Source organism: Neovison vison, chromosome 2, assembly GCF_020171115.1.
Source record: "Neovison vison isolate M4711 chromosome 2, ASM_NN_V1, whole genome shotgun sequence".
Classification (NCBI taxonomy): domain Eukaryota; kingdom Metazoa; phylum Chordata; class Mammalia; order Carnivora; family Mustelidae; genus Neogale; species Neogale vison.
The window spans coordinates 232468655-232495779 of record NC_058092.1 but is presented as its reverse complement, the minus strand read 5'-3'; the positions used below and the strand labels follow the sequence as shown (position 1 = coordinate 232495779).

At 49.9% G+C, this 27125-nt stretch overlaps 1 protein-coding gene across 1 annotated transcript in view; it reads left to right on the top strand.

Moving 5' to 3' along the window:
• Positions 1 to 27125, top strand: part of CPXM2 (carboxypeptidase X, M14 family member 2) — a 123525-nt gene that overhangs the window by 87352 nt on the left and 9048 nt on the right. Inside the window, exons 7-11 of the mRNA XM_044240690.1 lie at positions 8457 to 8545; positions 14833 to 14956; positions 16161 to 16357; positions 17344 to 17523; positions 23063 to 23360. Of these exons, the coding sequence (XP_044096625.1) occupies positions 8457 to 8545; positions 14833 to 14956; positions 16161 to 16357; positions 17344 to 17523; positions 23063 to 23360 (888 nt within the window). The remainder of the gene's footprint in view (positions 1 to 8456; positions 8546 to 14832; positions 14957 to 16160; positions 16358 to 17343; positions 17524 to 23062; positions 23361 to 27125) is intronic.

Genomic DNA, 27125 nt, shown 5'->3' with positions numbered 1-27125 from the left:
CGGAGATCAAGCCCCAGGTTGAGCTTCACACTCAGCGCGGAGATTCCCTCTCGCTCTGACCCTGCCCCCTGCACTTGCGCTCTCTCTCTCTCTCTCTAAAATAAATAAGTAAAAGTAAAAAGAAGTTGTTTTCCCCACATTTGAGTGGACTCGCCCGTTTTGGATGAGCATGTGTTAAAGATCTATGCATATCAGAAACTGGGGAGGGCTTCCTAACATACATTTTTTAAATAATGAATCGTTCAGGTTAAGACACTTGCTGGCCGACTTCAAGGTCACAGAGTTGGTGGTTCTCAGCTCTTTTGCTGTTGTAAACAATTCTGCCACGTGTGCTATCTATTTCTGGAAAGGGCCCTGTTGCTCTGCATACGATTTCCCCACAGGGCGATAGGACCACGCCCAGCGGCCCAGGAAGTGACTTTCAGGGCCGGGGATGGTGTGTGTGAGCCCTGGGGCTGTGAAGGTGTGAGTCCAACCTTCCAGGGGAAAGCGCCCCTCCTCCCACCTCGTCTTCCCTGCCACCGGATCTGAGCAACTGCCCCTCGATCTGCACAGGGCTGGGGTTCTTGGAGTTAGCTCAAAACCTTGGGAGGAGCCGTGAGGAGGTCTGGGTGCAGGAGCTCTTTTCCCTCCAACACAGAGGAGCTGCTAAGGTCAGATGTCCCACCATCATTCTCGTGGGTGGGCCAGGACCTCTGGACACACTGCCCCTCCTTCCCTTTCCCTCGTGCCCATGCCCTCCCAGGCACAAGTCCCTGAGAACATATTCCAATCGTGAGACCACCACCCACCTTGATGACCTGGTTCAGCCAGCCCCTCCCCCCTCTCATCACTACGGAGAAATCAGGGGACGGACGGGCTCCGCTGGGTCAGCAGAGCTGCAGGGGACGTCGTCAGTCTAATTGCTTTGCTGCTTTTCTTCACGAAGGCCACAGGCTGAGTACCTCCTCGCCCTGGCATTGGTCATTATTTTGGGCCCCGGCCTGGGTTTTGAAAAGACAGACGTGGGAACATGAAGTTGCTGTGGCCCTTTTTTTGTCTTGTTTTGCTAAGGGCGATGTGTTCAGCCTCTTCGGGATGAAACTAGAAGCGCTCACAGGAAGGGCTATGACCCAGCCACGGGCTGCCTTCGTTGTTACTGCTTGCCTGGGCCTTGTGTGACCTGAAAAAAAAAAAAAAAAGAGAGAGCAGAATTCATGTCCCGTTCAGGGAAGCTGGGTGGACAGAAAGGGCATGCGTTCCTGGTGAGGTCAGGTTCACGGTCTGCGATCACCCCCCCGCACCTGTGGTCATGTGCAACTTGTGGGAGAACTCCACGCCTCGCTTTTCTCACGTCTGAAGTGGAGACACGAGCTTCCCTGTGGAACCGGGACTACGTCCTTCCACTCCTGCATTGCCCTTTCCTAAAGCATCCCCGTGAGATGAACCCAGGCTCTCCCCGTGTACCTATGGAAGGACCTGAGTCTCCCTTCCTCACCTGCCCCCCGGTTCTTCTGGGGCTAGCTGGAGGGGTCTCCTGCCCTTGCCAGGGGGTTGCATTCTGCCTCCTGCTTCCCGTGCCTTCTCTCAGTGCTGCTCCTGGTCAGCTCACGCCATCATCCCCCTTCCCCCTGGATTCGAGAGCAGCAGCCTCCTCAGATGCTGATCCACATGAGGGCTCCCTGCTGAGGTTTGGGGATAAAAATGGGGCTTTGCTGCATGTAACATAGAACCACACAGACCTGACAGTCAGCATTTCTGTCCCTAGGGCTCCTGGTCATCCCAGCAAAGGGGATCTGTGGACTGCTGCCATGCTGCCCAGACCGCGCCCTCTCGGCCTAGACCTCTCCTCTGCTTCCCACTTCCTGTCTGGCTCCGTGTTCCTCTGACTTCCTGTCCCTTGGGCTTCCGGGTTGGGGGAGGGGAATGAGTGGGATTGAAACACCTGTTTCTTTTTACTTTTTCTTTTTTCTATTTACTTATTTATTTATTTATGTTAATCACCACACAGTACATCATTAGTTTTTGATGTAGTGTTCCATGATTCATTGTTTGCGTATAACACCCAGTGCTGCTTGCAATACATACCCTGCTTAATACCCATCACTGGGCTCATCTCCCTCTGCTCCAAAACCCTCAGTTTGTTTCCTGGAGTCCATAGTCTCTCATGGTTCATCTCCCGCTCTGATTACCCCCCTTCGTTTTTGCCTTCCTCCTTCTAATGTCCTCCATGCTATTCCTTATGTTCCACAGGTAAGTGAAACCGTATGATAATTGTCTTTCTCTGCTTGACTTATTTCACAGCATAATCTCCTCCAGTCCCATCCATGTAGGTGCAAATGGTGGGTGTTCATCCTTTCTGCTGGCTGAGTAATATTCCATTGTATATATGGACCACATCTTCTTTATCCGTTCATCTGCTGAAGGGCATCTCAGCTCCTTCCACATTTGGGCTATTGTGGATGTTGCTGCTATGAACATTGGGGTGTATTTGCCCCATCTTTTCACTACATCTGTATCTCTGGGTAAATACCCTAGTGTAATTGCTGGGTCGTAGGGTAGCTCTATTTTTAACTTTTTGAGGAATCTCTGCCCTGTTTTCCAAAGTGGCTGCTCCAGCTTGCATTCCCACCAACAGTGTAAGAGGGTTCCCCTTTCTCCACATCCTCTCTAACACTTGTTTCTTGCCTTGTCAGTTTTTGCCATTCTGACTGGTATAAGGTGCTATCTCAATGTGCTTTTGATTTGAATTTCCCTGATGGCTAATGATGATGAACATTTTTTCATACGTCTGTTAGCCATGTGTATGTCTTCTTTGGAGAAGTGTCTATTCATGTGTTCTGCCCATTCTTTGCTTTGAACATGTTTCTTTTTTAGATAGAGACCAGGAACTCTCTACTCTTCTCCCATCCCAGCGAGATGGAGTCTGCTCTTGCAGAGCCCTGAGTTCCACGAGAAGGACTCTGTTGCTCCCCTGGAAGGCACGAAGGCTGCTCTCCTTCCCTGCCATGGTTCACCGGCTCTTCTGTTCCTGATGCACAGACCCCTCCCCCCACCGAAGGCTCAGCAAGAGCCATTTGCAGAGTGCCCTCACACAGTGTGGAACGAATGTCATTTCTCCCACTTTCCCCTCCTTTCTTCTTCTACTGCCCTTGCTTAGACCATTTGGTATGTTTCTAAGGTCAGCAGCCCCCATGGATGGTGGGAATTTGAGAGAGAAGATATCTCCTTTTTGTCCTGGTTTAGTTTTGTCCTCTGTGTCCTCTGTGTGCGCTGCTCTTAGGACCTACTGATGGGGATAAACCTCTACTTTTCGAGAAACCAGAAGGCCTCCCTTGACCGGGCTGTCTATCCACCCGTCCACCCCTTCATTCATTCCTCACTCGTGCATTCCTGCATCAAACCCATAGGATGTGCCTATTCTGAGGCAGGGCCCAGGGATCTGGAGACAGGACAGATGCCTTCGCTGCCCCAGGAGCTCTCGCAGTGCAACTAGGGAAGCGTGTCGGGCATCCTTACCCCCAGAGAACCCCGCTCACTTCGGGGGGATCCAGCCTTGCTGGTGGCCACTGTCCTCCCTGTGACTGAGGGCAGTGTGCCCTTATTGACTTTCAATAAGCCACGGTTTCTCTTCTTGGTGCAAGTGCCCCATTTTGACTGCTGGGGAACTGTAGAAACATCAGCACTCTGGACAAAAGTCTCTTCTGAGGGTTCCTCCTGTCACTCAGGCTGCACGTTGGCCCCGGGACTGTCTGGAGAAGTGGCGTCAGCCGAGCGAGCAGAGGGCTTGGGGGTTTCTGTGTGCAGCCCAGCAGAGCATTTGTGTGGGGAGATTATAGGAAATGGGGGTGAAAGGAAAATAGCCCAAGTGATGTGCTGTTCCCCCCTTGGAACCACCTGCAGTGCTGGGTTTGACGGCTCCAGGGACGGTAATGACCCGCCAGCAACACGGGCTCTGCTGGGGCTTCCTGGCCCTCCCCTGGCTCCTCTTGGCATGACCTTGTCATAAGAACAGTCCAGTGGGCTGTGGGCGGAGGTGACTTGTTTTCATTGAGGGGCCAGCTCATTGGTTCGCGGGCTGCATTTGGTCCCAGGCCGTCTGCACTCAGGCGTATGTGCAGGGGGTGTCGGGGCTGAGGTCACAGGGACACAGTGGCGGGCACTTCCTTGGGGCGAGGCTGGCCTCGAGGCAGGTACAGGAAGATCTGCTGTGGCAATGAGCCTCCGGTGGCCTCCTCGTCCTCAAAGAGCACTCTGAGGCAGGCAGCCCTTTTTAAAAAAAAATAAGGTGATTCTCATGTAATGTCCATTGAACCACTTTAAAGATACGGGTCCGTGGTATTTAGCATACTCACGACGTGTTGCGCAGCTCTGTCCAGTTTCTGAATTTCCTCGTGGACCCATAAACCCACCCAGGGCCCATCGAGTCGTCCCTTCCCGATCCCCTCCGCCATCCCTGTGACCTCTAGTCTCTGCCTCTATGGATCGCCTGCCCTGGAGAGGAATGGCAAAGGCATCGTGAGCCCAGTGATTCCGAATTGCATGGGATTCTCCTTTCTATTAAAGATAGCCTCTCCGCTCCCTGCTGAGCGCCCGCTCCTGTCAGGCAAGGTCCCCAAAGCAAGCAAACAGCAAAGCACAACAGTCTGAGAACCTTGATCCCCCTACCCTGGATTTCCAGGAATGCGTTTTGGCCTGGAATTATCACTGTTGTCATGAAAAGAGCCCCATGGAGTGAGCTGGCGTGTGTGTGGGGATGGGAAGAGCAGGTGTCCACAGCGGTGAGGAGGTAGGAATGTCCTGGCTATTAGCAGTCTCCTCGGGCTGCCATAAAGACTGCCCAGACCTAGGTGGTTTGGAATAATAGAGAGTTACTGTCTCAGTCCTGGAGGCTAGAAGTCCTACCTAGATCAAGGAGTCAGCAGGGCCGGTCCTTCGGAGGCTGGAAGGGGGAACCTGCTGCCGTCTCTACCCCAGCTTCTGGGGAGTCATCTGGCAGTCTTTGGGTTCCCTATCTTGTAGACGCCTCACTCCATCTGTGCCCTCAGTCCCACAGAACCTTCTCCCCACGTGCCTACCTCTGTGTCTGCACACCCCTTGCTAGAGACACCAGGCAAATGGGTCAGGGTCCACTTGAATCACCCCATTTTAACTTGCTGACCTCTGTAAAACCCTCTCTCCAAATAAGGCCCCATCTGGTAGGGCTATGGGCTAGCACTCCAATGTATCTTTGGGGGGCATTATTCAACCCCCAAAAGGCATAATCTGTAGGCAGGTTCAGGGTGAGCAGGATTTTAAGTAGCTGAATAAGAGAAGAAACGTCAGGGGGATGGTTTTAGGCTCCACACGCCCTGTCGGGAGTTCGTCCGCATAGCGAAGGTGTTCCGGAAGCAATGAGCTTCCGGATGTTAGATATGGGTGTTCAGCCCATATGACGTGTGAAACCACACACTCGAAGGGAAGTAGGAGACTGATTCTCCCAAGCTCCATCTGTGAGGATAAAGGCCTCACAGACTGAATCAGGACTTATGTTTCCAATGCCAGCAGCCCTACTCTGATTAGCTTACAGGGGGAGGGATTGGGGCTCACTTACATGAAAATTCCCGGGGTGGCTTGGACTCTGACTCTGGCTTCAGGCAAGAATAGGTCTCCTGTGTCGGGATCCTCCCAGGGGGTCAGGGCTCCCCCCGTGTCTGTCTCATGGACGGAGAGATCAGGGCTCCCCCCGTGTCTGTCTCATGGACGGAGAGATCAGGGCTCCCCCCGTGTCTGTCTCACGGACGGAGAGATCAGGGCTCCCCCCGTGTCTGTCTCATGGACGGAGAGATCAATACCCCAGATTCATCCCACCGTCCACGGAGCTCCAACAGGAAACTCTCCCCCTATAGCTCTGGGAGGAAAGTCTTCTGATTCCTTCCCAGCTTGGCTCCGAGGGTCTTGGGATCACCTCCGAGCCAGCGACAGTGGATAGAGGACACGTGTTTTATGGCTGGGCCCTGGTCACAACGGTGCAAAACGGGGCATGCGGGGCACAGCAATTTTATCTGAAACATCTGGAATGGATTCCCCACAGGAAAGGGGAATCTTCCGCCCACAGAAAGAAGAAGGTGCCAGTAGTTTGACTAACTGGTTGGGACTGCAGACTCGGGGCCCCAAGAGGGCCAGACTTGGGTCTTACTCCTTGCTTTACCTATTCACTTCACCGGTAGTACTGAGCTCTTAATGGGTTCTCAGGAAAACTTGATCCAATCAGAATCCATTGACAAACAACTACTTGCTCAAAATGTGGGACAATGGGAAGTTGTGAGAAGAACTGATCCGTGGTTTCGAGACCGCTCCGGAACGTGTACCCTTGTCCTGAGGCAAACTGACTAGTCTTAAGTAAGGCGGAATGTTGCCAAACGTGGAGCTCCTTTGTACTTACAGTTCTGAGTTCTACTTCAATCCTTTTTGAGAACCTTGAAGGTATAACTTTGAAGACAAAGGGGCTTTAAAGAGTTTTGGAAAGAGGCCGCTGGGGCTTGGGGAGTGTTGCGTAGCTCTTAGAAAACATCATATGGGTAAATGAAGTATAAATTAATGGGAAAACTATGCTTTCCTTTGCTTTGAAACATACAGGTTTGGAAACCCAGGGGACTGCGGCTTGCGTGTGGTCAGCCCACACTCCCCCAGAAGGAAAGTGCTAGAAACCTGCTGGGGGGGGGGGCTGTGTGAAACCTGACCGGCTTCCGCTCTTTCCTGGGCCGAGTGGCAGCCTCTGCCTCACATTCACTCCCTTCAGGCCCAGTCCTTGTCTCCCATGGCATTATTGGCAGGTGATACTTTTGCGGATGTTAAAATCTGGGTTTTGGCATCTGGGTGTCTGTGTGATTTTGAGCTCATTACAGGGGCCTCGGTTCTCAAGGTGAGAATGGGCGAACCCTGGCAAGGTCGGCTGTGGCGGCCACAGCCCGGAGCCCAGTTGGTGGCCCCGGCGTGCAGGGTGTGTCCTGGGCTTCGCTCCTGCTACAGCATGCTCAGCACTTTAACACGGCGCCCCTCGGACTCCTAGCCTGGGGACTCAGCAGGGATTGTTTTTGCTGTGGATTCGGATTCAGGAGGTCTGGGCTGGTCTCACAGGCAGCTGGTCTGAAGAGCACCTTTGGTGGCAGAAATCGGGACCCGCGGCTCCCGATACCACTCGGAGCACACGCTCATGGCTGAGCCACCAGCACGCTGCCACTGCCTCTGGACCCCCCCCAACCCTTTGAGCCTCTTGAACCAAACCCACAGCTGCTATGGCTCCAGCCTTGCCTACAGGATGCCTGGGTGAGGAGAGCCCCCTGTGTCTATAGCAGCATATTCTTGGGCAAGGATTTCTGGCTTTATTGTCCAGATGGAGATGCCATGGGGCTGGCTGTGGGTCGGGTCCAGGGAAAGACCTCCAGATCCACTGAGGGCTCCTCCCCTTTATCCTCCTACTCCCTCCTCTTCCCCAGCCTGTCCTTTCTTCTGAGCATCCTTTGTTCTCGTAATTATATAAACAACAGGGCTTACTTACATGTATTAAAGGAAAAGGTCAATTTATATGGGAAAGAGAATCAAGTCAAGAGCAGACCTCTCGTCCTAGACCCCTGAATCCCAGTCCCCATAGGTGATCAGAGTTTTCACAACCTGATCATGCCCACTGGGGTCTCCGACTCCAACAACAGAAACCCCAGCCCCCCGGCTTAGTGAGTAAGGGAATTCAACAAGCCCCATGATTTGAAGTAGGTCCTGATGCTGGCGGGGTTCTCTCTGTCCTCTACTTGGGAGAGATTCTCAGTCACTCCTCTGTGCCATTGAAGTCCTGCCCTTCCATCTGGACCAGGAAGAGTCACCAGGCTGTGCTGGGCTCTGCTTGACTGATGTGAGTCATGCAGGCTCTCTGAGCTGGGATGTGAGGTCTGTCTCCTGGAAGCACTGGGGTGATTCCCAAACCACACAGGGTTTCTGTTAGGAAGGATGAAAGTGGACTGAATGCTGGATGAGTAACTAGTAGTAAGCACTATACTTCCAGAAGTTTCTGTTTATGTATACCGTTGTGATACTTGTTCACTGATTCATTCATTCATTCATTCATTCATTCATGGCCAACAGTTTGCCAGGCACATAGATCATTCCAGCTAATACCAACCATGAACCAATGAGGGAAGTACCTTTCTTCCCTGTTTCCGGTGAAGACACTGAAGGCAGAGACCGCGGCCGGGACTTACCCCAGGTCACACAGCACTTCATAGAAGAGTGGAGATTTGAGCCAGGCATTCTGGCTCCAAGTCCCTCTCCACCACTGGCTAATTCTGGGTCCTGAGATGTTTCTTGAAAATTGACTCTCACCTCGGTGCACTTGTTAGAAGCTGGAGATTGGGTCGTGTCTCCATGCGAATCAGGCAACTAACAGAGCCACCGTAAGCAACCGAATTACCCGAGTGAATTCCAAACCGTATTTCTGTCCCCAGATCCAAACAACTATTATCACCGAAGGAATGAAATGACCACCACCGACGACCTGGATTTTAAGCACCACAGCCACAAGGAAATGCGCCAGGTAAGTTCTGGATTTCTCAGGGCCGTTATAACCTGTACCCAGAAGAACAGTGTTGTTTGTTTTCCCTCTAGAGATTAGGGTGATGTGTTTGGGATAGAGGAATCTGGATGATCGTTTTGGTTCTCTGAAACCACCCTGAATGCTTGTAGTCTCTACGTTGAGAAGGCCTCACAGGGCTTCCAGTGACCAGACCAGGGCTCCCTCTCCAGCAAGTGCTTGGAACAGAATCTGGACCCAGACTTTTCTGATTTGATAATAGTTCTTAAGACTCACTGTGTGTTTGTAGTGATAACTCACTTAGTCAGAGGCAGAGTTAAGGAAGAAAAAGGATCTAGAACACCACTGATAAAAATAACAGCCGGAAGCCTTCACGTAGGACCCACGTTAATTTACTGTGTTAGCAGTTGACCTGCAACAATGTGGTCAGCCCTCCGGACAGGCCCCGGAGGGCAGGAACTATTTCCTGACCTTACTGATGGGGAAGCCTGGTCACTGAGGAAAGCTAGAGCTCTGCCCCCTTGTTATTCACTCTCTGATTCTCCATCTTGGTTCTATCACGGAATCACCTGGGGAAATTTGGAAAAACACCTGTGCTTGAACCCCACCTCAAGCCACTTTTTTTTTTTAAAGATTTTATTTGTTTATTTGACAGAGATCACAAGTAGGCAGAGAGGCAGGCAGAGAGAGAGGAGGAAAAAAGACTCCCCGCTGAGCAGAGAGCCTGATGTGGGGCTCCATCCCAGGCCCCTGGGATCATGACCTGAGCCGAAGGCAGAGGCTTTAACCCACTGAGCCACCCAGGTGCCCCTCAAGCCACTTTTTAAAAAGAATCCTTAGGAGAAGGGCCCAGTGGTCTAAATATTTAACAGGTCTCCTTGTGTTTCTAATGTATGGCCAGTGTTCTGAGCTACTGCCCCATACCTTTACAGAGCTCAGTGCCTTCGCGCCATTCAGAGCAAAAGTCCGTCCCAGCTGAGATTATCCCCAGATTTAGTTACAGAAACCAAGTAATTCCGAGCCGTGGACGGTGTTTGCATGCTGGGCCCAGAAGGGAGAAGGGACCAGCCGTTAATTAGGACAAGATGAAAGAGCAGGGCCCTTGCTGAGTGCTTTGCCCATGAAACCCTGTCCGGCCTTTGCCTCTGGCATGGTGCTAGGGAAGATCAAGGAGGGCTGATGAATGAGAAATCCTTGGATACCTGAGAATCTGTTTGAAGAGACAGAACGGGGACATATCCTCATGAATACATTTACAGAACAGGGATTCACCAATGGCAAATTAGCGAGGCTCAAAGCAAGGGCTGGTGGGTGCCGAGAGAAGGAGCCTGCCGCCCAGTCCAAGTCACACCGTCCCGAGGTCGGAGCAATGAGCCCAGAGGCCTCTCCGCCTCACCCCAGGGAATCGACAAACCCAGTTTGTCTCAATGGCATTGAATTTGAAACACTCACCCAGAGCTTCCAGACACCTGCCAGCCTAGATTTAGAGGTGGGACCCGCAAAAGATATGGTCTTGCTGTCTTGCTCTTCAGAAGTTGGGACGCTGTGTGTGGCCCTGAGGTCTGTGAATCACCGGCATTCACAAGACTCTGCCCACCCTGCCACGGCGCGGAGCACTTGCGGGTTAACACAGCTTTGCTCACTGCACGTGTCAGGGTTTCTTTGCGAGCCCAGAAACTAGGCAAATATCCACTCTGCTGGTGCAATTAATGTCAGAAGCAATGAATCTACATGCATTTAAAATGAGCTACTGCACCGAGACTCTGGGTAGCTGGTATCTGTAAAGAGTTGCTCCAGGTAGAAAATCGGGATCTTTCCAGAAGAGGAGAGCTAGTGGAATGTACTTCGTGCCCGTGGGCAGCTGTGCTGACCATCACCTGGTCATGGAGAGCCAAGGGGACACTTGGAATGGTCAGTGAGGCTCCTGCAGGTGATGGATGGTGGGTGACCCCAGGGCTCCACAGCCCTCAGCTGGAAACCACTCTGGGGAACATCTCTCAGTCCTGAAGGGTGTTCAAGCCGGAATTGATTTGCCATTTGGATTCCTGGCTCCTGGGGATGAAAAAGGAGCCAGCATTTTTAGCAATTCCCCGTATGGAGTCTACTGGGTTACTATAGAAATCTTTCTACTTCAGAAAAAAAAAAATGTTAGTTTATCCTAGTATTGAGAGAGACATTTCCAACAAACAAAAAAGAGAGAGAGAGAGAGAGAGAGAGAAACAGCAGCGGAGCAGGAAGAGAAGAGAGAAAATAGAAAAACATATTGCATGGGAAGTGCTGAGAATATGTGCAGGAAGTATTTCTAGAGCACTGGCTTTGAAGGCGCTGGGAAGGGGAGGGGAGGGGAGGGCAGGGCAATGAGCAGGTTGCACGACACTGGTGTTGCTCCTAGGCAGAGTGAGGCCGCCCCTCCAGGAATGCCCCTGCCTCCGTGGCAAGTGTCACTGTTTCTCAATGCCGTGTCACCTCTTTGTCTATATGCATCTCCTTCCTTTGGGACCCTGAAGGCAGAGGCTGTGTTGCTCTGTAGTGTGTACAAGACACATATGTACATTGGAGGTCCTTCCAGGGAGGCAGCTGGGGGATAGGAAGAAAAAGTGACTGACCCGGTTGGCTTGGTGGGGAAGGGCTTTGGTTGCAGATGGGGTCTGCTGTGGTCCGGGGCCTTTGGCCAGCCTTGGACAGGCGGAGACAGAAGGGAGGGCACCCCAGGCAGCCAGAGCAAAGGGCTGGAGGTAGGCGCAGAGCGGCATGCTTCTGCATCAGTCTGCCAGGAGAGGAGGCTTGCCTGAGTGCTGGGAGAGGCTTTTGTATAGCATAGAACCAGAGGAAGATTTTATGTGGCACAGCAGTGTTTTGGGGAGATCCATCTGGAAGGCATGTGGGGAGCAGACTGGTGGGTATGAACATGGTCCCCAAGAGAGGGGCCAGCAGGCCTGAAGAGGGATGAGGGACAGGCAGCTCTGAGGAGGACTGGCTAGTCCTAGGTCTCCTGTTGGAATGAGTTTGGAGAAAGGGAGGGGTCTGGCAGGCTTCTGAGGAGGGTGGGGTACTGTCCGCAAAGGGAGGAAAATAAGTGGTTTTGAGGAAAAGGTTCATGATTTCACCTTGGTGTTGGGCATGTGCCGTCAGGGAGAAATGCTCTGCCCGTCCAGGTTGGCTGGCTACGAAGCGGGCTATGATGCAGACGTGGGTTGAAGGCAGCCAGCGAGGTCCACTGATTTCCAGGTCAGTGAAGGTGGGTCAGGGGCTGTGGCTGAGCCTGCCCGGGAGCGTGGTTGATGGTGGCAAGAAGCCAGGGCAGGGCAGCCCGCCGGTGGACCTGGACAAGCCCACCTCCTCACCCCGGGAGTGCCTCCTACCGCCATTCTCCCTCCCGCCCTCTGGGAGTCCTCTTCCACGGGACCAGATACAGTGCCTGTTTCCCAAGCAGATGACTAAAAGGGGACTTTTTTTTTTTCTTCTCCCCACCCTTTTTAAAAACCTTTTAATTCATTGGAGAAACAATATTGTGCCAACATCAAATGCAAACCCAAAATCTAAGGTCCATCTTCCCTGAGCCCACCGCCCTCAAGAATCAGCCATTTGCATTTTCCCCCATTCCGGTCCAGGATTTGTCTCGGCATTTGCAGAATTCGTTCAGTTTTGATGAGAGGATGGGGCTAATTTTGCCCTGCGTTCTTCAGTTAATATTGGATCACGAGCCATTTCCCATGCTATCCCCACAGTTGGGATCATGCTGCTGCAGAAGGTTCCAGGGAGTGGTTGGAGTATGCTCTTCCCCGCTGCTTTCTTGCCCTGGAGCGCTGGGACATCTCTGGGCTCTGTGCTCCCGGGGAGAGGGTGAAGCACCACAGCAAGTGCCGTCATGCCTGTCATCATAGCATCCTTTATGCAGGATGTATATTACTGGAAGCTGAATTGCTAGAGAAGAGGGCTCTGTTTCTCTCTCCTGCAGAAGGGCAGGGAAGCAACAGAACCGAGGGTTCAGTAGACACGAGGTTGGCAAAGTGTATTCCTGTCTCCAGGATGGGGAATCAGAGTCTCAATGGGACTCAGACCCTGCAAACCCAGGTGCTCTATGGGTGATCATTCTCACCTGGTTCCATTATCACCTCCTCCCTCCAGGAGGCTTTTTAGACACTTTCTTAATTCTTATTAATTCTTATCATTTTTAAACTCATTATATTAAATATTAACAATTAATTGTTTTTAATTATTTATTATAAATTCATACATTCTTATAATTTCTTAACCCATTATATTAAATATTAACGAGTAAGATTTTATTGGGTAGGGCTGAGCTTTGGAGGGCCACAAAGCATTGTGATGTGTGAGACCGTTAGCCCCAGACAACCAGTTCTCACCTCTGAGGGGGTGATGTTGCCCCCCACCCTCGGCAAAGAATGCATGCTCTGAGGCCAGGAAGAAGTTCTAGTCCTTACTGTCACTTTAACCATCAAGACCGCAACTCCAGTAAGACGTCTTAGGCTCCTTTCAGGAATAAGCAAGGTGGATCACCAGCCAGGTCTTTGACAGGGCTGGTGGCCCTTGGGGAAACCCTTCCTGGCATTTCAGAGAGGATTTCTCTCTGTGCAGGGAGAACTGTAAAGAATCTTCATAACAGAGACCTCTCAAATGTTTGTGTCGTTCTCATGTGTAAAGGTGCTCGTGACACCACAGCACGAAGAGGTAATGTGGCCGGGAGGGAAATGCTAGGGTGGCTGGGGTATGAGGAGGGGACTGTGTGTCATGGCTGAGGCCGTCCTATACAGAGAGATGTCTCCATGGCTAAGTGTGCATCCGACAGAAGGTGGAGCTTGTTCTCCAGTGTCAACATCCTGATCTCGAAAAATGCAGGTGGTGTGTTGCTCCCACAGCTGACTCGGGGGAGGGGGAGGTGGGTATCAAGGGACAGTCAGGCTGTGTGCAGGACAGTTGTGTTTATTGCCTAGTTAAAGATGACTCGAGCGGTGGTGTCTATAGAACTGGTCATTGATCCCAACCAAGGCGTTGGGCCTTCTGGTGAGGCTGATGCTGGGAGGTGATGATGGCTGGAGTTCGTAGGGACTAGCATACGGGACCCCAAGGCAGAGGGTGAGTGCGCTGCGGCCATCTTCAGAATGGTCATGGCGTGCCACTGACAGAAAAGGCAGCCAAGATGGGCTGGTGTTCGTTGCTTTGCCGCACCTGCAGGGTCAGAGAAGATCCCTGAGTCCAAAGCACCTGGCACCCGCTGGGTGACCCTGGGTAAATCCCTCGGTGGTTCTCTGAGCCTCCGTCTCCGTATCTGTAGAATGGGGGCAATACTCTGCCTTACTTACTTCACCTGGCAGTCATGACGAGGAAGTCAGGGAAGAAATAGACTGTGTGGCTAATGCGATTGTTGACATTATTAGTGACATTGTCACTATGTCCCTTGGGAAGTTGTGGTGCGAGGCACAAGGTCCCACTTCAACCCTGCAGCATGTGCGTGTCCCCCTCAGTGATGGGTACAGAAGCCACGTTTCCCTCACATGCTGTCTCCCCAGTGATGGTGGGTTTCTGCTTGTGCCCTGTTGTGGATGACCAGCCCTTGTAGTCAGCTGTCCCTTCCTCTCAAGGGCAGCCTGTGCTCCTGTGACTAACAGTGTCCCCCTTCCCCCCTCTGGCAGCTCCTCTCACCCCCTCAGACTGAGGCTGTCTGTCTAGCAAGCTCAACTTTAAACGCAAAATTCAGGAAATGACACACATCTAATTTCTCTTCCTCATCAAAGCCTGCTTTCTCCACCTTTTCACCACACGACCTCCTGTTATCATGGCTTCCCTGTACCCCGTTACTTAACGTCAGTGGATTGGGCCATCCAGTGACTCCCCTTTGTTGCAGCTCTGTGAGCTCCAGTAGGATGGGAGCCATGCCTTCCCTCAGCCTGACACATCATAGATGCTCACCAAATGATGAGAAAAAATGGATATTCAGTAATAAATGTTTATTTAGGCAGGGTTATAGGGATCGAAGGCTCAGTGTGTCCTTTAAAGGATCTGTAGTCTAGTGAGGAGACAAAAAACAAAAACAACAACAACAAAAAAACAAGAAACCCCAGTACAAAGGGGAAACCATAGCCAAGGGAGGTGAGAGTTACAACCTGAGGAGAACATTCCAGGCAGAGGGGATGGCGCTGGTGTTTGGGGAGGGTGAGGGCATGCAGGGAGGCTGTGGGAGGGGAACAGCAGGTAGCGGTCTGGGGAGCTCGGCTCCTTTAGCATCTAGCCACCACTGCTCAGAGCCCTAACGCTGTTTTGTTTTTCAGCTGATGAAGGCCGTGAACGAAATGTGCCCCAACATCACCAGAATTTACAACATTGGCAAGAGCCACCAGGGGCTGAAGCTGTATGCCGTGGAGATCACGGATCACCCTGGCGAGCATGAAGTTGGTGAGGTTGCCCCACTGTGATGCACCTGTCCCTCCATGTCTGTTTGCTTCTTAAAGGACCAGGAGATGGCTCACCTCCGTGAGAACACTCATGGAACAGGCGGGGAGCCGTCCACATGCCACTTTAACACACAGAGTCTGCAAATCACAAACTTGGGTTCTGTATTAGAGGCTGTTGACTTATTTAAGGGAGTCATACCTTCCTTTTCTCCAAGTGAACCATGTTTCATTCTGTTCTCCAGCTCTGAGGCCGGTCACACTGACCAAAGAAAAAAGTGGCCAAAGGTGGTTAGGACTGAATCCTTTTATAGAAGAAAATTCTGGACTTACGTTATTAATGACTTAAATTAGAGGGAGGTTCCTTAATTTTTTATTTTAATTTAATTCCAATTTGAGCATTTCCTGTCTTCAGGCATTTCTCCTTCAGTCACTCTGGAACCTGGATTCTCTGGGTCAGAGAATCCTGGCTTCTCCAGTTTTCTTTTTGGTAAATCTGCAAGTCCTTTAGAAATCCCCCTCTACTTAAGTCTGAGGTTTGCCTGCTTCATTTAGCTCTAAATTCATCAGTATTTCAGGAGTTCCTCTTAGGAGTTCCTTCGAAAGTATAAGGACTGGATCTGCAGATAAAATTACATTTCCTTAAAAGTAGTTGCTTTGCCAGTGAGAGAACAAGTATGGTCAGCCTATGCTGGGCTCTGATAAGCCCCCGCATTGGAGAAAGTGAGCTGAGAAGAAGAGGAACTCAAAGGCAGCCCCCTTACAAAATTGCCTCAGTGCCGATGTCCCCTGCTGGTCTGTTTTCTGCTTCTGTTTCTCCATCTCTATCTCCTTTATGATTTAATAGGACCTTTTTTGGAGAAGAACGATTGCCTCCCCAAAGAGAAAAATAATCGCCCTGTCTTGTGTTTAATTTGTGAATTTTCAACCTTACGCACTGTATCACTTTCTCCCTTCTTGCTAAATAAGAATAAATATGATTACCCAGGGGCTGGTATCATCTATGAGTTTTCTACACATTTTCTTACGTACCTAATGGGGAATTCTAAAAAATGTAGTGATAGAACTTGGGGGGCCCATTTGTAAGACGAGATGGGGTAAAACTGTAAGTTGCTATTACTCAGAGATCTTTTTAATCCTAAATGGTAAGGGCTGTTCTGCTAGAAGCGCCAATATGGACTGTATTTTTTTCCCGTCCTCGAGTAAAGGCGAGCCGGAGTTCCACTACATCGCAGGGGCCCACGGCAACGAGGTGCTGGGCCGGGAGCTGACGCTGTTGCTCATGCAGTTCCTGTGCCAAGAGTACTTGGCCGGCAACGCACGCATCGTCCGCCTGGTGGAGGAGACCCGGATTCACATCCTTCCGTCCCTCAACCCCGATGGCTACGAGAAGGCCTACGCAGGGGTAATGATGCCGCCCCCTGTTGGCTGGGGCAGCCGCTAGGTCCCCAGCACAGAGCCCGCTGGGCCATGAGTCAATTTCCCTTCCGTGTCCTGGCTTCCCTTTCAGTGTCTCTCCGCGGGGCAGGGAAACTCCTGGGGTTCCCGAAAGGTGCAAAGCAGGAATTGGCAATCGTGGGCACCTGAGAGGTAGACAGGCCAACACACTGGAAAAAGTGAACACGAGGGAATAATTCAGTAGAAGAGAATAAAAAGAACGCTGAACCTGGAGGAGGCACCATCAAGGCAGATCCTCAGTACATCTGCGGCCTGTCATGCTCTCCGTGCTCCAAGGAGAGCTGTTCTTGTTATTCTGAGAGATCGTTTACATTTCATGTTCTAGTGGCGTAGACTTTGTGCAGGTTACGTTGTGGATGGACTGTTATTAGTATTATTTGGGAATAAAGTGTAAGACTGTACTTGGTACCTGTCACATGTATGCCTGATAAAACAGAATTGGGGTTGTGTTTATGGGCACCGAGTTGGTTAGGGAGTTTTGGTGCCTGATTTGTAAGGTCCACTGGTCAAGGGTTTGCAAGCCAGACTCGTGGGCATGGCCGGGAGACTGTGTTAACACGGTGGTGGTTAATTTGCAGTGTTGGACTCTTGGATTCATTCCTACTCAGAGTTTTATCTGACCAGTCTAGAAGTTCTAAGGGGGTGAGAGGGTGGGGGGGAAGGGTTGTAATTCTTCTTGAACACTGCCGTGTGGTTGGGATGAGGCTCTGCCTTCCTTCTTGGGGTGATTTGGCAGTATTGCCCCCCACCTACTAGAAGTGGTAGGACTAGAGGGTGCTTCATTGTTCTCTCTTGGGGGCCGTCTTTGGGCTGGAGGTCCTGTGAGGTTTAGAGACACACCCAGGTGGGGATAGTGGGTCTGGAGAGAGGGACGTCTTGTGTGGGAGAAGTCTGGAAGCCTGTGGGTCCCTCATGCTTGGAATTGTCTCCCAGGGCTCGGAGCTGGGTGGCTGGTCCCTGGGGCGCTGGACCCATGATGGCATCGACATCAACAACAACTTCCCCGACTTAAACACACTGCTCTGGGAGGCAGAGGACCGACAGAACATTCCAAGGAAAGTTCCCAATCACTATATTGCAATCCCTGAGTGGTTTCTGTCTGAAAATGCCACGGTGAGTAAAAATACCCCATCATTTGCAGAGCAGTGGAAGGCCAAAGTTAACACCCGCTGGTATTTGTGGAAGATCTGACATTTAAGAACAAGACAAAACCATTTTTTTTTCCCTTTCATGTTTTCTCCCAAAGCGGGGAAGTGTGCTAGATAATAACTACCTTTAAAGTTGATATTTGCAGATAGTCTTCATAAAAGAGAAATCATTGAATTAGGTCTCTTTACAACCACACAGGGCTTTAAAAACAACAACAACAAAGAAAAGCCAAAAACCCTGCCATATTACTGTCCATATTACTCTCAGCTTCGGCCATGCTATGGAATTGCTATGAAATTGTCCTTAGACCTTACTGATTGCTTGAGACACCTTAATTTTATTTCAGTAAGTCCTCATGGATCATTACACGTCATGCTTCTTTGGAAAGAAAAGAAATGCGTTGAGTCAGAAATGCTTCCCTCAAATTTTCCAGTCTTCTTTTCCAAAGAGTGTATTGTGGGAGAAAGAATTTTCACAAAATTTTGCATGCCTTTTATGGCCTTCCCTTCCCTTTGTCATCTATCTCTTTACCCCTGACCTCTGATTGTATATGTCCTTCAGGAGGGCTGCCTTGATTGCTTACATGAGTTAGGGTTAGATTCAGTGGGAACAATGGAAAAATCCAAAATGACAGCAGCTTAATGAGGGACAAGTTTGTTTATTTATTTTCACATAGAAGGACCCTAAAGGCAGAGGATAGAAGCCCAGCCAGACAGAAGCCCTGTGAACATCAGGAACCAAAGACTCATCTATCTTTCTGCTTCCACCATGTTAGTGTATGACTTCCACTCTCAAGATCTAAATCCAAGATGGCGGTGGGTGCTCCAGCTATCATGGCTGTGAAGGAAGAGGAGAGCCAGAGTTAAGAAACAAACAAACAAAAAATGGCGTTAAGAAACAACAAAAAAGAAAAAAGAATACAGAAGATCCTCCTCTTAGACAATTCAGTTAATTTTAAGAATCATTCCTTAATTTCCTCCATCATACTTAGACTTCAATCTCATTGGCAAGAATTTAATCAAAACATGCTCTCAACCCACTGTGGCTTCCTGAAAGCTGGAAAATGCTATATTTTAGGCAAGCACATTGCAAGCTCAAGAAAACAAAAATAAAAATAACTAGCTTCTGTCCCTGAGGAACCAAGGGAGAAATGATGAATGGATAGAAGGCAATTCCCCTGCTCTGTCCTGGGGCTCTAGTCCACCCTATGGGCAGGCACCACTTACTGGAGGAAGGCCAGCATGGTTGCCTCATTTAGGAAGGCATAGGATGATGTTATCCAGGCCCTCAGGAAGCAACCAGTCAAGTGATGTAGACAGACAGTGGCAGTGTCTGTGGTGAGGCTAGGGAACCCATGGGTAGCTTATGGGGGATAAAGGGTTCAGGGCCCCTGTGTCTTCTGTATTCTCTCTCATTTCCCAGTTCCATCCTATACAATCCTCCCCATCCCCATACACACTTTTTTCTCAAACAAATGTACTGATGACGTCTGGTAAGGCTGAGAATTCAAGTGATGTTATCATTTGGGAACTCTTGGACCAGAATTAGAATATGGTTGCTAACGTTCTTGGCCCCGAGGCTAAGAGAAATAAGGAATTCTTCAGCTTAGAGAAAGTCCTTGGATATCAGTCTTTGCTTTAAGACTAGAATTTAGCTTTCTGAGCTTGTCATCTTTGGGAAACACATGGGGAATTACACAGATCCTCTACCACCAACACTTTTTCCAGTTGTGGTTATGTTAGATAAGAAGTCCGCAAAGATAAAGACTTGAAAAGCAGTCAACAAATTGACATAGGGATCTATAAGAAGTCTACAACCACTAGGTAGATAATAATATATTTTCCTGAATATTCCCTGCAACATTTTCTTTTTTTTTTTAAGATTTTATTTATTTATTTGACAGACAAAGACCACAAGCAGGCAGAGAGGCAGGCAGAGATAGGGGGAAGCAGGCTTCCTGCCAAGCAGAGAGCCCGACGTGGGGCTTGATTCCAAGACCCTGGGATCATGACCTGAGCCGAAGGCAGAGGCTTTAACCCACTGAGCTACCCAGGTGCACCCCCCCCCCCGGAGCATTTCCAAAAATTGACATGCTCTGGGCTCTAAGGGAAATCTCAGCCAGTTCCAGAGAATAGGAGTCAAACCATGATGCTCTCACCAACATACAATTCAACAAGAAGACAGTAAATAGACTAATGAAAATATCACCACCTCTTTAGAAAATTAAAGAAAAATACTTCTAAATAATAAGTCAAAGAAAAAGACTGTACTAGCAACTGAAAAATAATTAGAACCCAACAGTAATGAAAACATTATGTATCAAAATTCATTATGGATACATAATGAAAACATTATGTATCAAAATCAAAATTGGACCACAAAAACTCCTGTACTTTTAGGAATTTTATACCTTTCAATGATTATATTCCAAAGAAGAAAGGCTAAAAATTAGCTAAGGAAACTCGCAATTGAATACCAGAAGAACCCCCCAAAATGTATAAAGATTGTGATCAAAAAGTAAGGGTAGAAATAAGAGAAAAACCAATAAATAATTTAAAGGGATTTGTCTGTTGAAAGAATCATTTGATAGAATTTAATCATCACTCCCAAGAAAATCTCTTAGTGAAACTTTATAATACAGATAGCTAGTTTCAGGGAGAAGGCTATTTTAAATGACATTAATCATAAAATAAAAGATTAATAAACTCAACTACGTAACCAACATAAGAAAGCTTGCTCATCAAAATTTTAAAACCATAAGAGAGAAGCTAAAAACCAAGAAATTATTTGCAAATTAGGAAATTGGAAAAGAATTAAAACTTTCAAATATATAAAGAATAACAAATAAGAAAAATATAAATGGCTCAATAGAAAAATGGGTAAAAGAATATGAAGAGGCAATTCGTGGAAGAGGAAACATGGTTAATAAACATGAAAATATGTTCAGCCTTACTAGTACTAAGGAATGCAAATAAGAGAACATTTTACACCCACTAGTTGGCGAATTAAGAAGTCTGACAGTAGCTGAGCGTTGGAGAGGATATGGGGCCAGTGGCTGTCTCATGCATTGTGGGTGCGAGTGTAAATTAGCACCGTGACTTCAGAGAATAATTTGATTATCTTGTAAAGTGGAATATGTGTATTTCTTATGACTCTGCAGTCCCACTTCTGGTGATTTATGCAGGATAAATTTCAGCACATGTATATCAAAAGAAAGCTCAAAAAAAAAAAAAAACCCACCACTGTTCAGTACAGTAAAAAATTGAGAATTACCTCTATGCCCCCATCATGAGGACAGTTAAACGATGACATCCTTGTACTGAAGTGGAAAGGATTGAGCTACAGCTTTTATGCAACAATACAGATACGCCTTGGAAACATGAATTGAGGGAAAAAATTAGAGAAAACAATCAGTATGGTTACCCCCCTCCTTTTTAAGAGCAAAAACAAGTAAAACCAAATAATGTATTTTTAAGCATACACACTTAGGGTAAAACAAAAAGAATGCAAATCATATCATTGAGGATACAGTGCTTACCTCCGAGTGCAAAACAGGAGGATGGGACAGAGGGAATCACATATTACACAGAAATTGTCCTTAAGATCTGGTTTTGGGCACAGATGGCGGGTTAATGGGTGTTTATTGTATCAACATAGAGCAGAGGACAAGCAGGGACCAGCAATGATACTGTGGAATGAGCCAAGTTCCACAACAGTAGAACAGTAGGGCCCATCCAGGGCCCCTGATGTGTTTAGGAAGAAAAACACAACTTAATGAACCCTAAGTCAATTTCGTTCCTCAATCAACTTTCTGTACTGCGCAGCCAAGCCATTTCTAGTCTTTATTTCTTTCCCATTATCAAATTGTATTCTGCTGGAATTCTCTTCATAGGAATCAGTAACTTCGGATAAATAACTGACTTCATATCAATATTGGCCATATCAGGCTTTCTAATTTTGGCTTCGAACATTGTGAGTTCCTTCCTTCCCCCTCCCTCTTTTCCTCCCTCCCTTTCCTTCTTTCTCTTTTCCTTCTTTCCTTTCTTTGTTCATTTGTTCCTTCCTTTCTTTCTTTCAACTTTTTATCATAAAACAATGCCAACAGCACGGAACTGGAGCGAAAGCTTTCAGGGCCCTGGTTCCCATCTCAGCTTCAATATCTGTCACTTCTCATCCGTCTACGTCTGCACCCACTTCCTCCTCCTCCCCAGAATTACTGGGGCAAATCCCTGGAGTGGCGTCATTTCATGTATTTCGGTAAGTATCTCTAAAAGCTCAGACTCTCTTTTAAAACCATGAGCAATTACCATTATCCTATCAAAATCAATTATTTCTAGTATTATGAAATATCCAGGCAGGGTTCACATTTGCCCTATTATCATTCTCTCTCATAGATTTTATTTTTAAGGTTTATTTATTTGTTTATTTATTGGGGCAGAGGGAACGAGAAAATCTCAAGCAGATTCCCCCACTGACATGAAGCCCTATGCAGGGCTCGATCTCGCGACCCAGGAGCTGATGGCCTGAGAGCAAACCAGGAGTGGGCCTCTTACCCGACCGAGACACCCGGGCGCCCCTCTTGTAGCTGAAGTCAGGAGCCAGTGAAGCTCCCTCATTGTGGTCAGGAGCACGGGCTTTCCAGTCTCCTTTAACTTTCTTCTGTTTCACTTCCTGCCTTTTTTCCTGCAATCTTGCTGTCCTTCAGTTCATTGCTTATCTCCGAACAACTAAGGTACCAGCAACCAGATTAGATCGTCTTGACACATTTTCCACTGCCTGGGTGCTGCAAGCTGTATCCTTTCCATGTCATGTAACCTCTGCTTCTGTGTTTGCTGTGCGCTGGCCGTGAGCTGTCGACCAGACTGGGCTCCGTGGAGCAGGGGCTGGCGAGCTGCAGCCTGTCGGCGGGCTACCTCCCGCCCAGGCTTGTTGGTGTACATGGTGTCTTATCGGAACCCAGCCCTGTTCATCTGCGTGTTGTTTCTGGCGCTTCCCCTGCTACAAGGACAGAGTTGGGTAGTTGGGACAGGGACCACAGGGCCATCAAAACCTAAAGTATTTCCCATCTGGTCCTTTGCAGAAAGAGGCTACCAGGCCCTGGATTAGAGGCTGGTCATATTCTGGGTTGATGTTTTCCTTGGGTGTGTATGTTCTTCCCTGGGGAGACTATTCTGTTGGTTTTCTCTCTTTCTCTGCTCTTTGGAGCTGGAGATAGACACGCCTAGCCCCTTGATTCCCTGGAGTTGAGAAGTGTTGATGCGCTAACTTTGTCTTTTCCCGCGGGCATGAACTGGGATATTCCTACAGAAAATATTCCTATCCATGATTTGCAAAAAAATCTAGCTTGCTTCAGCCCAATTTTGAAATTCTACACTTTTTGCTACAAGTATTCCACAAAATGGTTGTTCTTTCAACCATGTCCCTGTTTGGGAAGTAGGGAGAGGACGCAGTTTCCTTCCGATCTTTATTTCTCAAAGCCTATTTAAATGTGCCGTGTTCACAGGTGGCAGTGGAGACCAGGGCTGTCATAGCCTGGATGGAGAAAATCCCCTTTGTCCTGGGCGGCAACCTGCAGGGGGGCGAGCTGGTGGTGGCTTACCCCTACGACATGGTGCGGTCCCTGTGGAAGACGCAGGAACCCAGCCCCACGCCTGACGACCACGTGTTCCGCTGGCTGGCCTACTCCTATGCCTCCACACACCGCCTCATGACCGACGCCAGGCGGAGGGTGTGCCACACAGAGGACTTCCAGAAAGAGGACGGGACAGTCAATGGGGCCTCCTGGCACACTGTCGCCGGAAGTAAGTCTCTGGTGGCCTTGCTGTCATTGTAGAGCCAAATGGTAAGGATTGGCTGGGATAGGGAGGGACCCAGACATCCCTTACCTTTGGCATGGGGGTAGTCATGACTGTAGTCTGCCTTTGACTGTAGTCCGCCAACGCTCTATACAGACTCCTCCTTCGTCCTTCTGATAGTCTTGGGGGGTGTGGCTACTCCCCGTGTTATGAATGAGTTCACCAGGGCTTGGAATCTGAAGGGATCTCTCCAAGCAAGCAAGGGGGCAGAGCCACACCTGTTTGGCTCTGCGGTCTGTTCTTAGTCCCGAGCTATTCGGGTTCTGCAGGGTCAGAGACGGGTAGGTGTAGACTTGGAAGGAAGTATCAGATGCAAAAGTGAACCCAGCAGAAGAGCAGAGAGCATGCGCGTCCTGGTGCTGGGGCCAGAGTGTGTTTACCCAGAACTGTGCCCCTTGTGGGCGTGTCCCGTGCTCTAGGTCCCCAGAAGGACCGGGCATCGACCCCACACTCAGGTGTGAAGTGACTTCAAGCTGCAGGTGTGTCCTGAGGCCCAGCGTGTGACGAACACCATTTCACACACCTCCCGTTTGCTGGAGGTCAGACCAGGGCGTTCGGTCGAAGCTTGCCTGTGTGTGATGTGGGGAGTGTACGGTTTCGTTCCTGGCATCCACACGGGACCAGACGGGCCTCCAGCAGGGACTTCGGGAATTCCTTTGCAGCAGCCACCGAGGACCCCGGGCTCCCATTTCTGGATAAGCTTTCCTTGCTGAATCCAAGCTGAGCTGGCCCAGAGCTCCCAGCCAAGGAGGAAAGAGGATGTCCCATTCCCTGAGGTGCCTCAGCTTTGGGATGGCAAGACCCCATGCAGAATGCTGTTGCTCATTTTCTTGACTTTGTGGGGGTTGTCGAACCACGGATGAACTTGAGAAATGTTCCATGTCAACTGGACCTAGACTCATACTCCAGCTCATCCCCCAGATGCTGTAGGGCCCCAGGGGAGTTCCTGGACCTCTCTGAACCCTGTATTTTCCATCTGTGAAATGGGCACTTTGGTAACAATGAAGATGGTGGACTTTCGGGACTGTCATGAGGTTCACCTGGTGGCAGGTGTGGGGTGTCCTCTGTCTGGCTTACCAGAGAAGCATGCCGCCGGGGACCCCTCCCCTGTCTGCCTCCCCCCCTCCCGTGGTATTTGTTCACCATCATACCTCCTGCTCTCTGTTTCCCTAATTAACCATCATATGATTTCCCTTTGCTAGATTCAGCCTTCACATGCTTTTCAGGTATGTGTCCGTGCTTGGGAAAAGAAAACTGAAAAGCGAATATCTTTGTTCCTGTGACCATGTTTTAACATGTACAGAAAGCTTGCTGATTTCTTCTGGGTTCCCTACCCGGCAGCGGTGTTTTGTTTATTTACCATCATAGTTTGGCCCTGCACAAAATTTTTTTAAAAATGGCAAATCCCTGTTAATTAAGAAAATTTTTTAATGGCCCCAAACCATTCTCGCTTCTCCATCTCAGCCCTGAGAACCGGCGACAGCCTTAACGTGAACGTTCTGTTTACCTTTCCCGGCTGCCGCGACCGCGCTGGGTCCGGACCCAGCCGGAGTCGCCGGCGCCCGGTAGAGTTGCCGGCACTGGGTCCATCGCCACGTGTGGCAGAGCTGGCTGCCACATAGTCACACGCGCAGCGTTTGATTTTTTCCCATCAATTATATTTTCCATTATTGCGGGGGCTTTCGTGGCAGGGCCGTGCGGCGCTCGAACCTTCTTAATCATTCTCCCTCCCGGCGGCGTGAGGAAGTGCGCGGACGCCTCTCTCTGTGGATTAATGAGATGTGACTTCCATTTCCTCCCCTCCCCCCCACCTCCGCTCCCTGTTCTTGTTCGGTTCTTGCTCATTAGCCGTGACCGACAGGCAGCGGTTAATGGAGATGGGGCCGTGGGGAGCCCGCTTCGGGAGAGCTCAAAACACACGTTGTTCGTAGCGTGTGTGTGTCACCTCCAGAGTGACGCCAGGCCCCCTTGGTCCCCGGGCTGCCACCCCACATTCTCTGGCCCCGCGACAAAGTGCACGTTGAGCTGGTGATGGGCGCCCGGGGCCTCGAGGAAGGCGCAGCTCCGTGTTCCTTGCAGAAGCCTCGGCAGTGGGATTCTAGGCCAGGAGAGCACAGGAACGTCTGGCTGGTCCCCCTGCGACCCGGGGTGTGTGGGGGTCTGTCTGGGTCACGCCACAGGTCCTTGCCCACACATCACGCTTTCAGAGCCATTCCTGACCCAGGATTCTCGACTCACGCCATTTGCTGCCGGGCCAGAAGTCAGCAGCGTTAGCCCAGGTGAAGCTTTTCCGCCCTCCCCTGGCTTCTCAGCACGTCACCGAGTCCTCCGGTACTTCTAGTGCTTCAAAGACACAAGGCAGGGTGGCAGACCCCCTCCGAGTTGCACGGGTGACACTGATTTGTTTCCGTGCCAGCAAGGCCTGGAAGGTTGGGAGTCATGAAAATCCTCTGTGCACAGAGGCCCCTGGCGCGCTCAGCATGTCCTGCCCTTGGTAACTAGTGGCCATGGCGTCTGAGACCCCCCTCTGCCCTCTCACAATTCCACATGCGGGGTCAAGTGGATACGTTGACATGGTGTTTTGACCAACCTCCAGCCAGACCAGGCCCCTTTGAAGGATGTGCCCTTAACGTGCGTGACAGGGCTCCCCTCTCCCATCCCGCAGCTCTCTGCCTCCGTCTTATCACAGATGTGGTCAAAGGTCTGTCTGCTGACAGGGGAGTGGTTGAAATCTGGAATCTGCCCGAGAGAATGGCTGTGTGTTTTGTACCATTTTGCCCATGACTGTAGCAATCAGGCTGTTGTGGAATCTCTCTGGATACCCCAAGCCATGAGTCCTAATCAGGTGTTTCTACTGGGCAGTACGCCGCTGAGCATGATGGCAAGGTAGGGAAGGAGGGTAGATGCAGGGTGAGGACAGAGGCTGCTTGTGCAGGAGGACCTGCTCCTTTGATCAGTCACCACACAGAAACCCAGCACACCCCGCTCTGGTCTCTTAGCCCTGACCCTAAAAACCCAAGGGCGGCTCGTGGAGGGGCCTCCTGCGTCCTGTGGATGCTTCCTGCGGTCACGCACAGCGTAGCTGCCGTGTGTTCATGCTGATCTGATCACCCTGCTGCTCAAAACCAGAAATGTCTGGAAGAACTTTATGCCACCTACCATTCATTTCTTCGCTTCACAAATACTGGGAGCCGTACTAGGTTGAATGGTGCCCTCCCCTGAAAAAAAAGTATCTCTGCTTCCTAATCTCTGCAACCTGTGAAGGTGACATTATTTAACAAATGGGTCTTGCGGGTGTAATTAGGCAAGATCGGGCACGTTCAGGGTGGCATGGTGGTAGGCATTGCAGGTGTAATTAAATTAAGGGTCTTGGGATGTGGTTATCCCGAGTTACCTAGATGGGTCCTAAAATCATTGACAAATGTCCTTATAAGGGACAGAGGAGAAGCCACGTGAAGCCAGAGGCAAAGGTAAGAGCAATGCAGCCACAAACCAAGGGACACTGGGAGCGACCCAATACCGGAAGCAGGAAGAGGCGAGAAAGTTTCCTCCCTTAGAGCCTCTGCGGCGAGCACAGCCCTGCCAGCACCTGGATCTCAGACCCCCAGCCTCTAGAACTACGGGAAGATACATTTCTGCTGTTTTAAGTCCTCCAGTTTGTGGTCATTTGTAACCGCAGCCCTGGAATGTTAACGCGGGGCCCAACTCCAG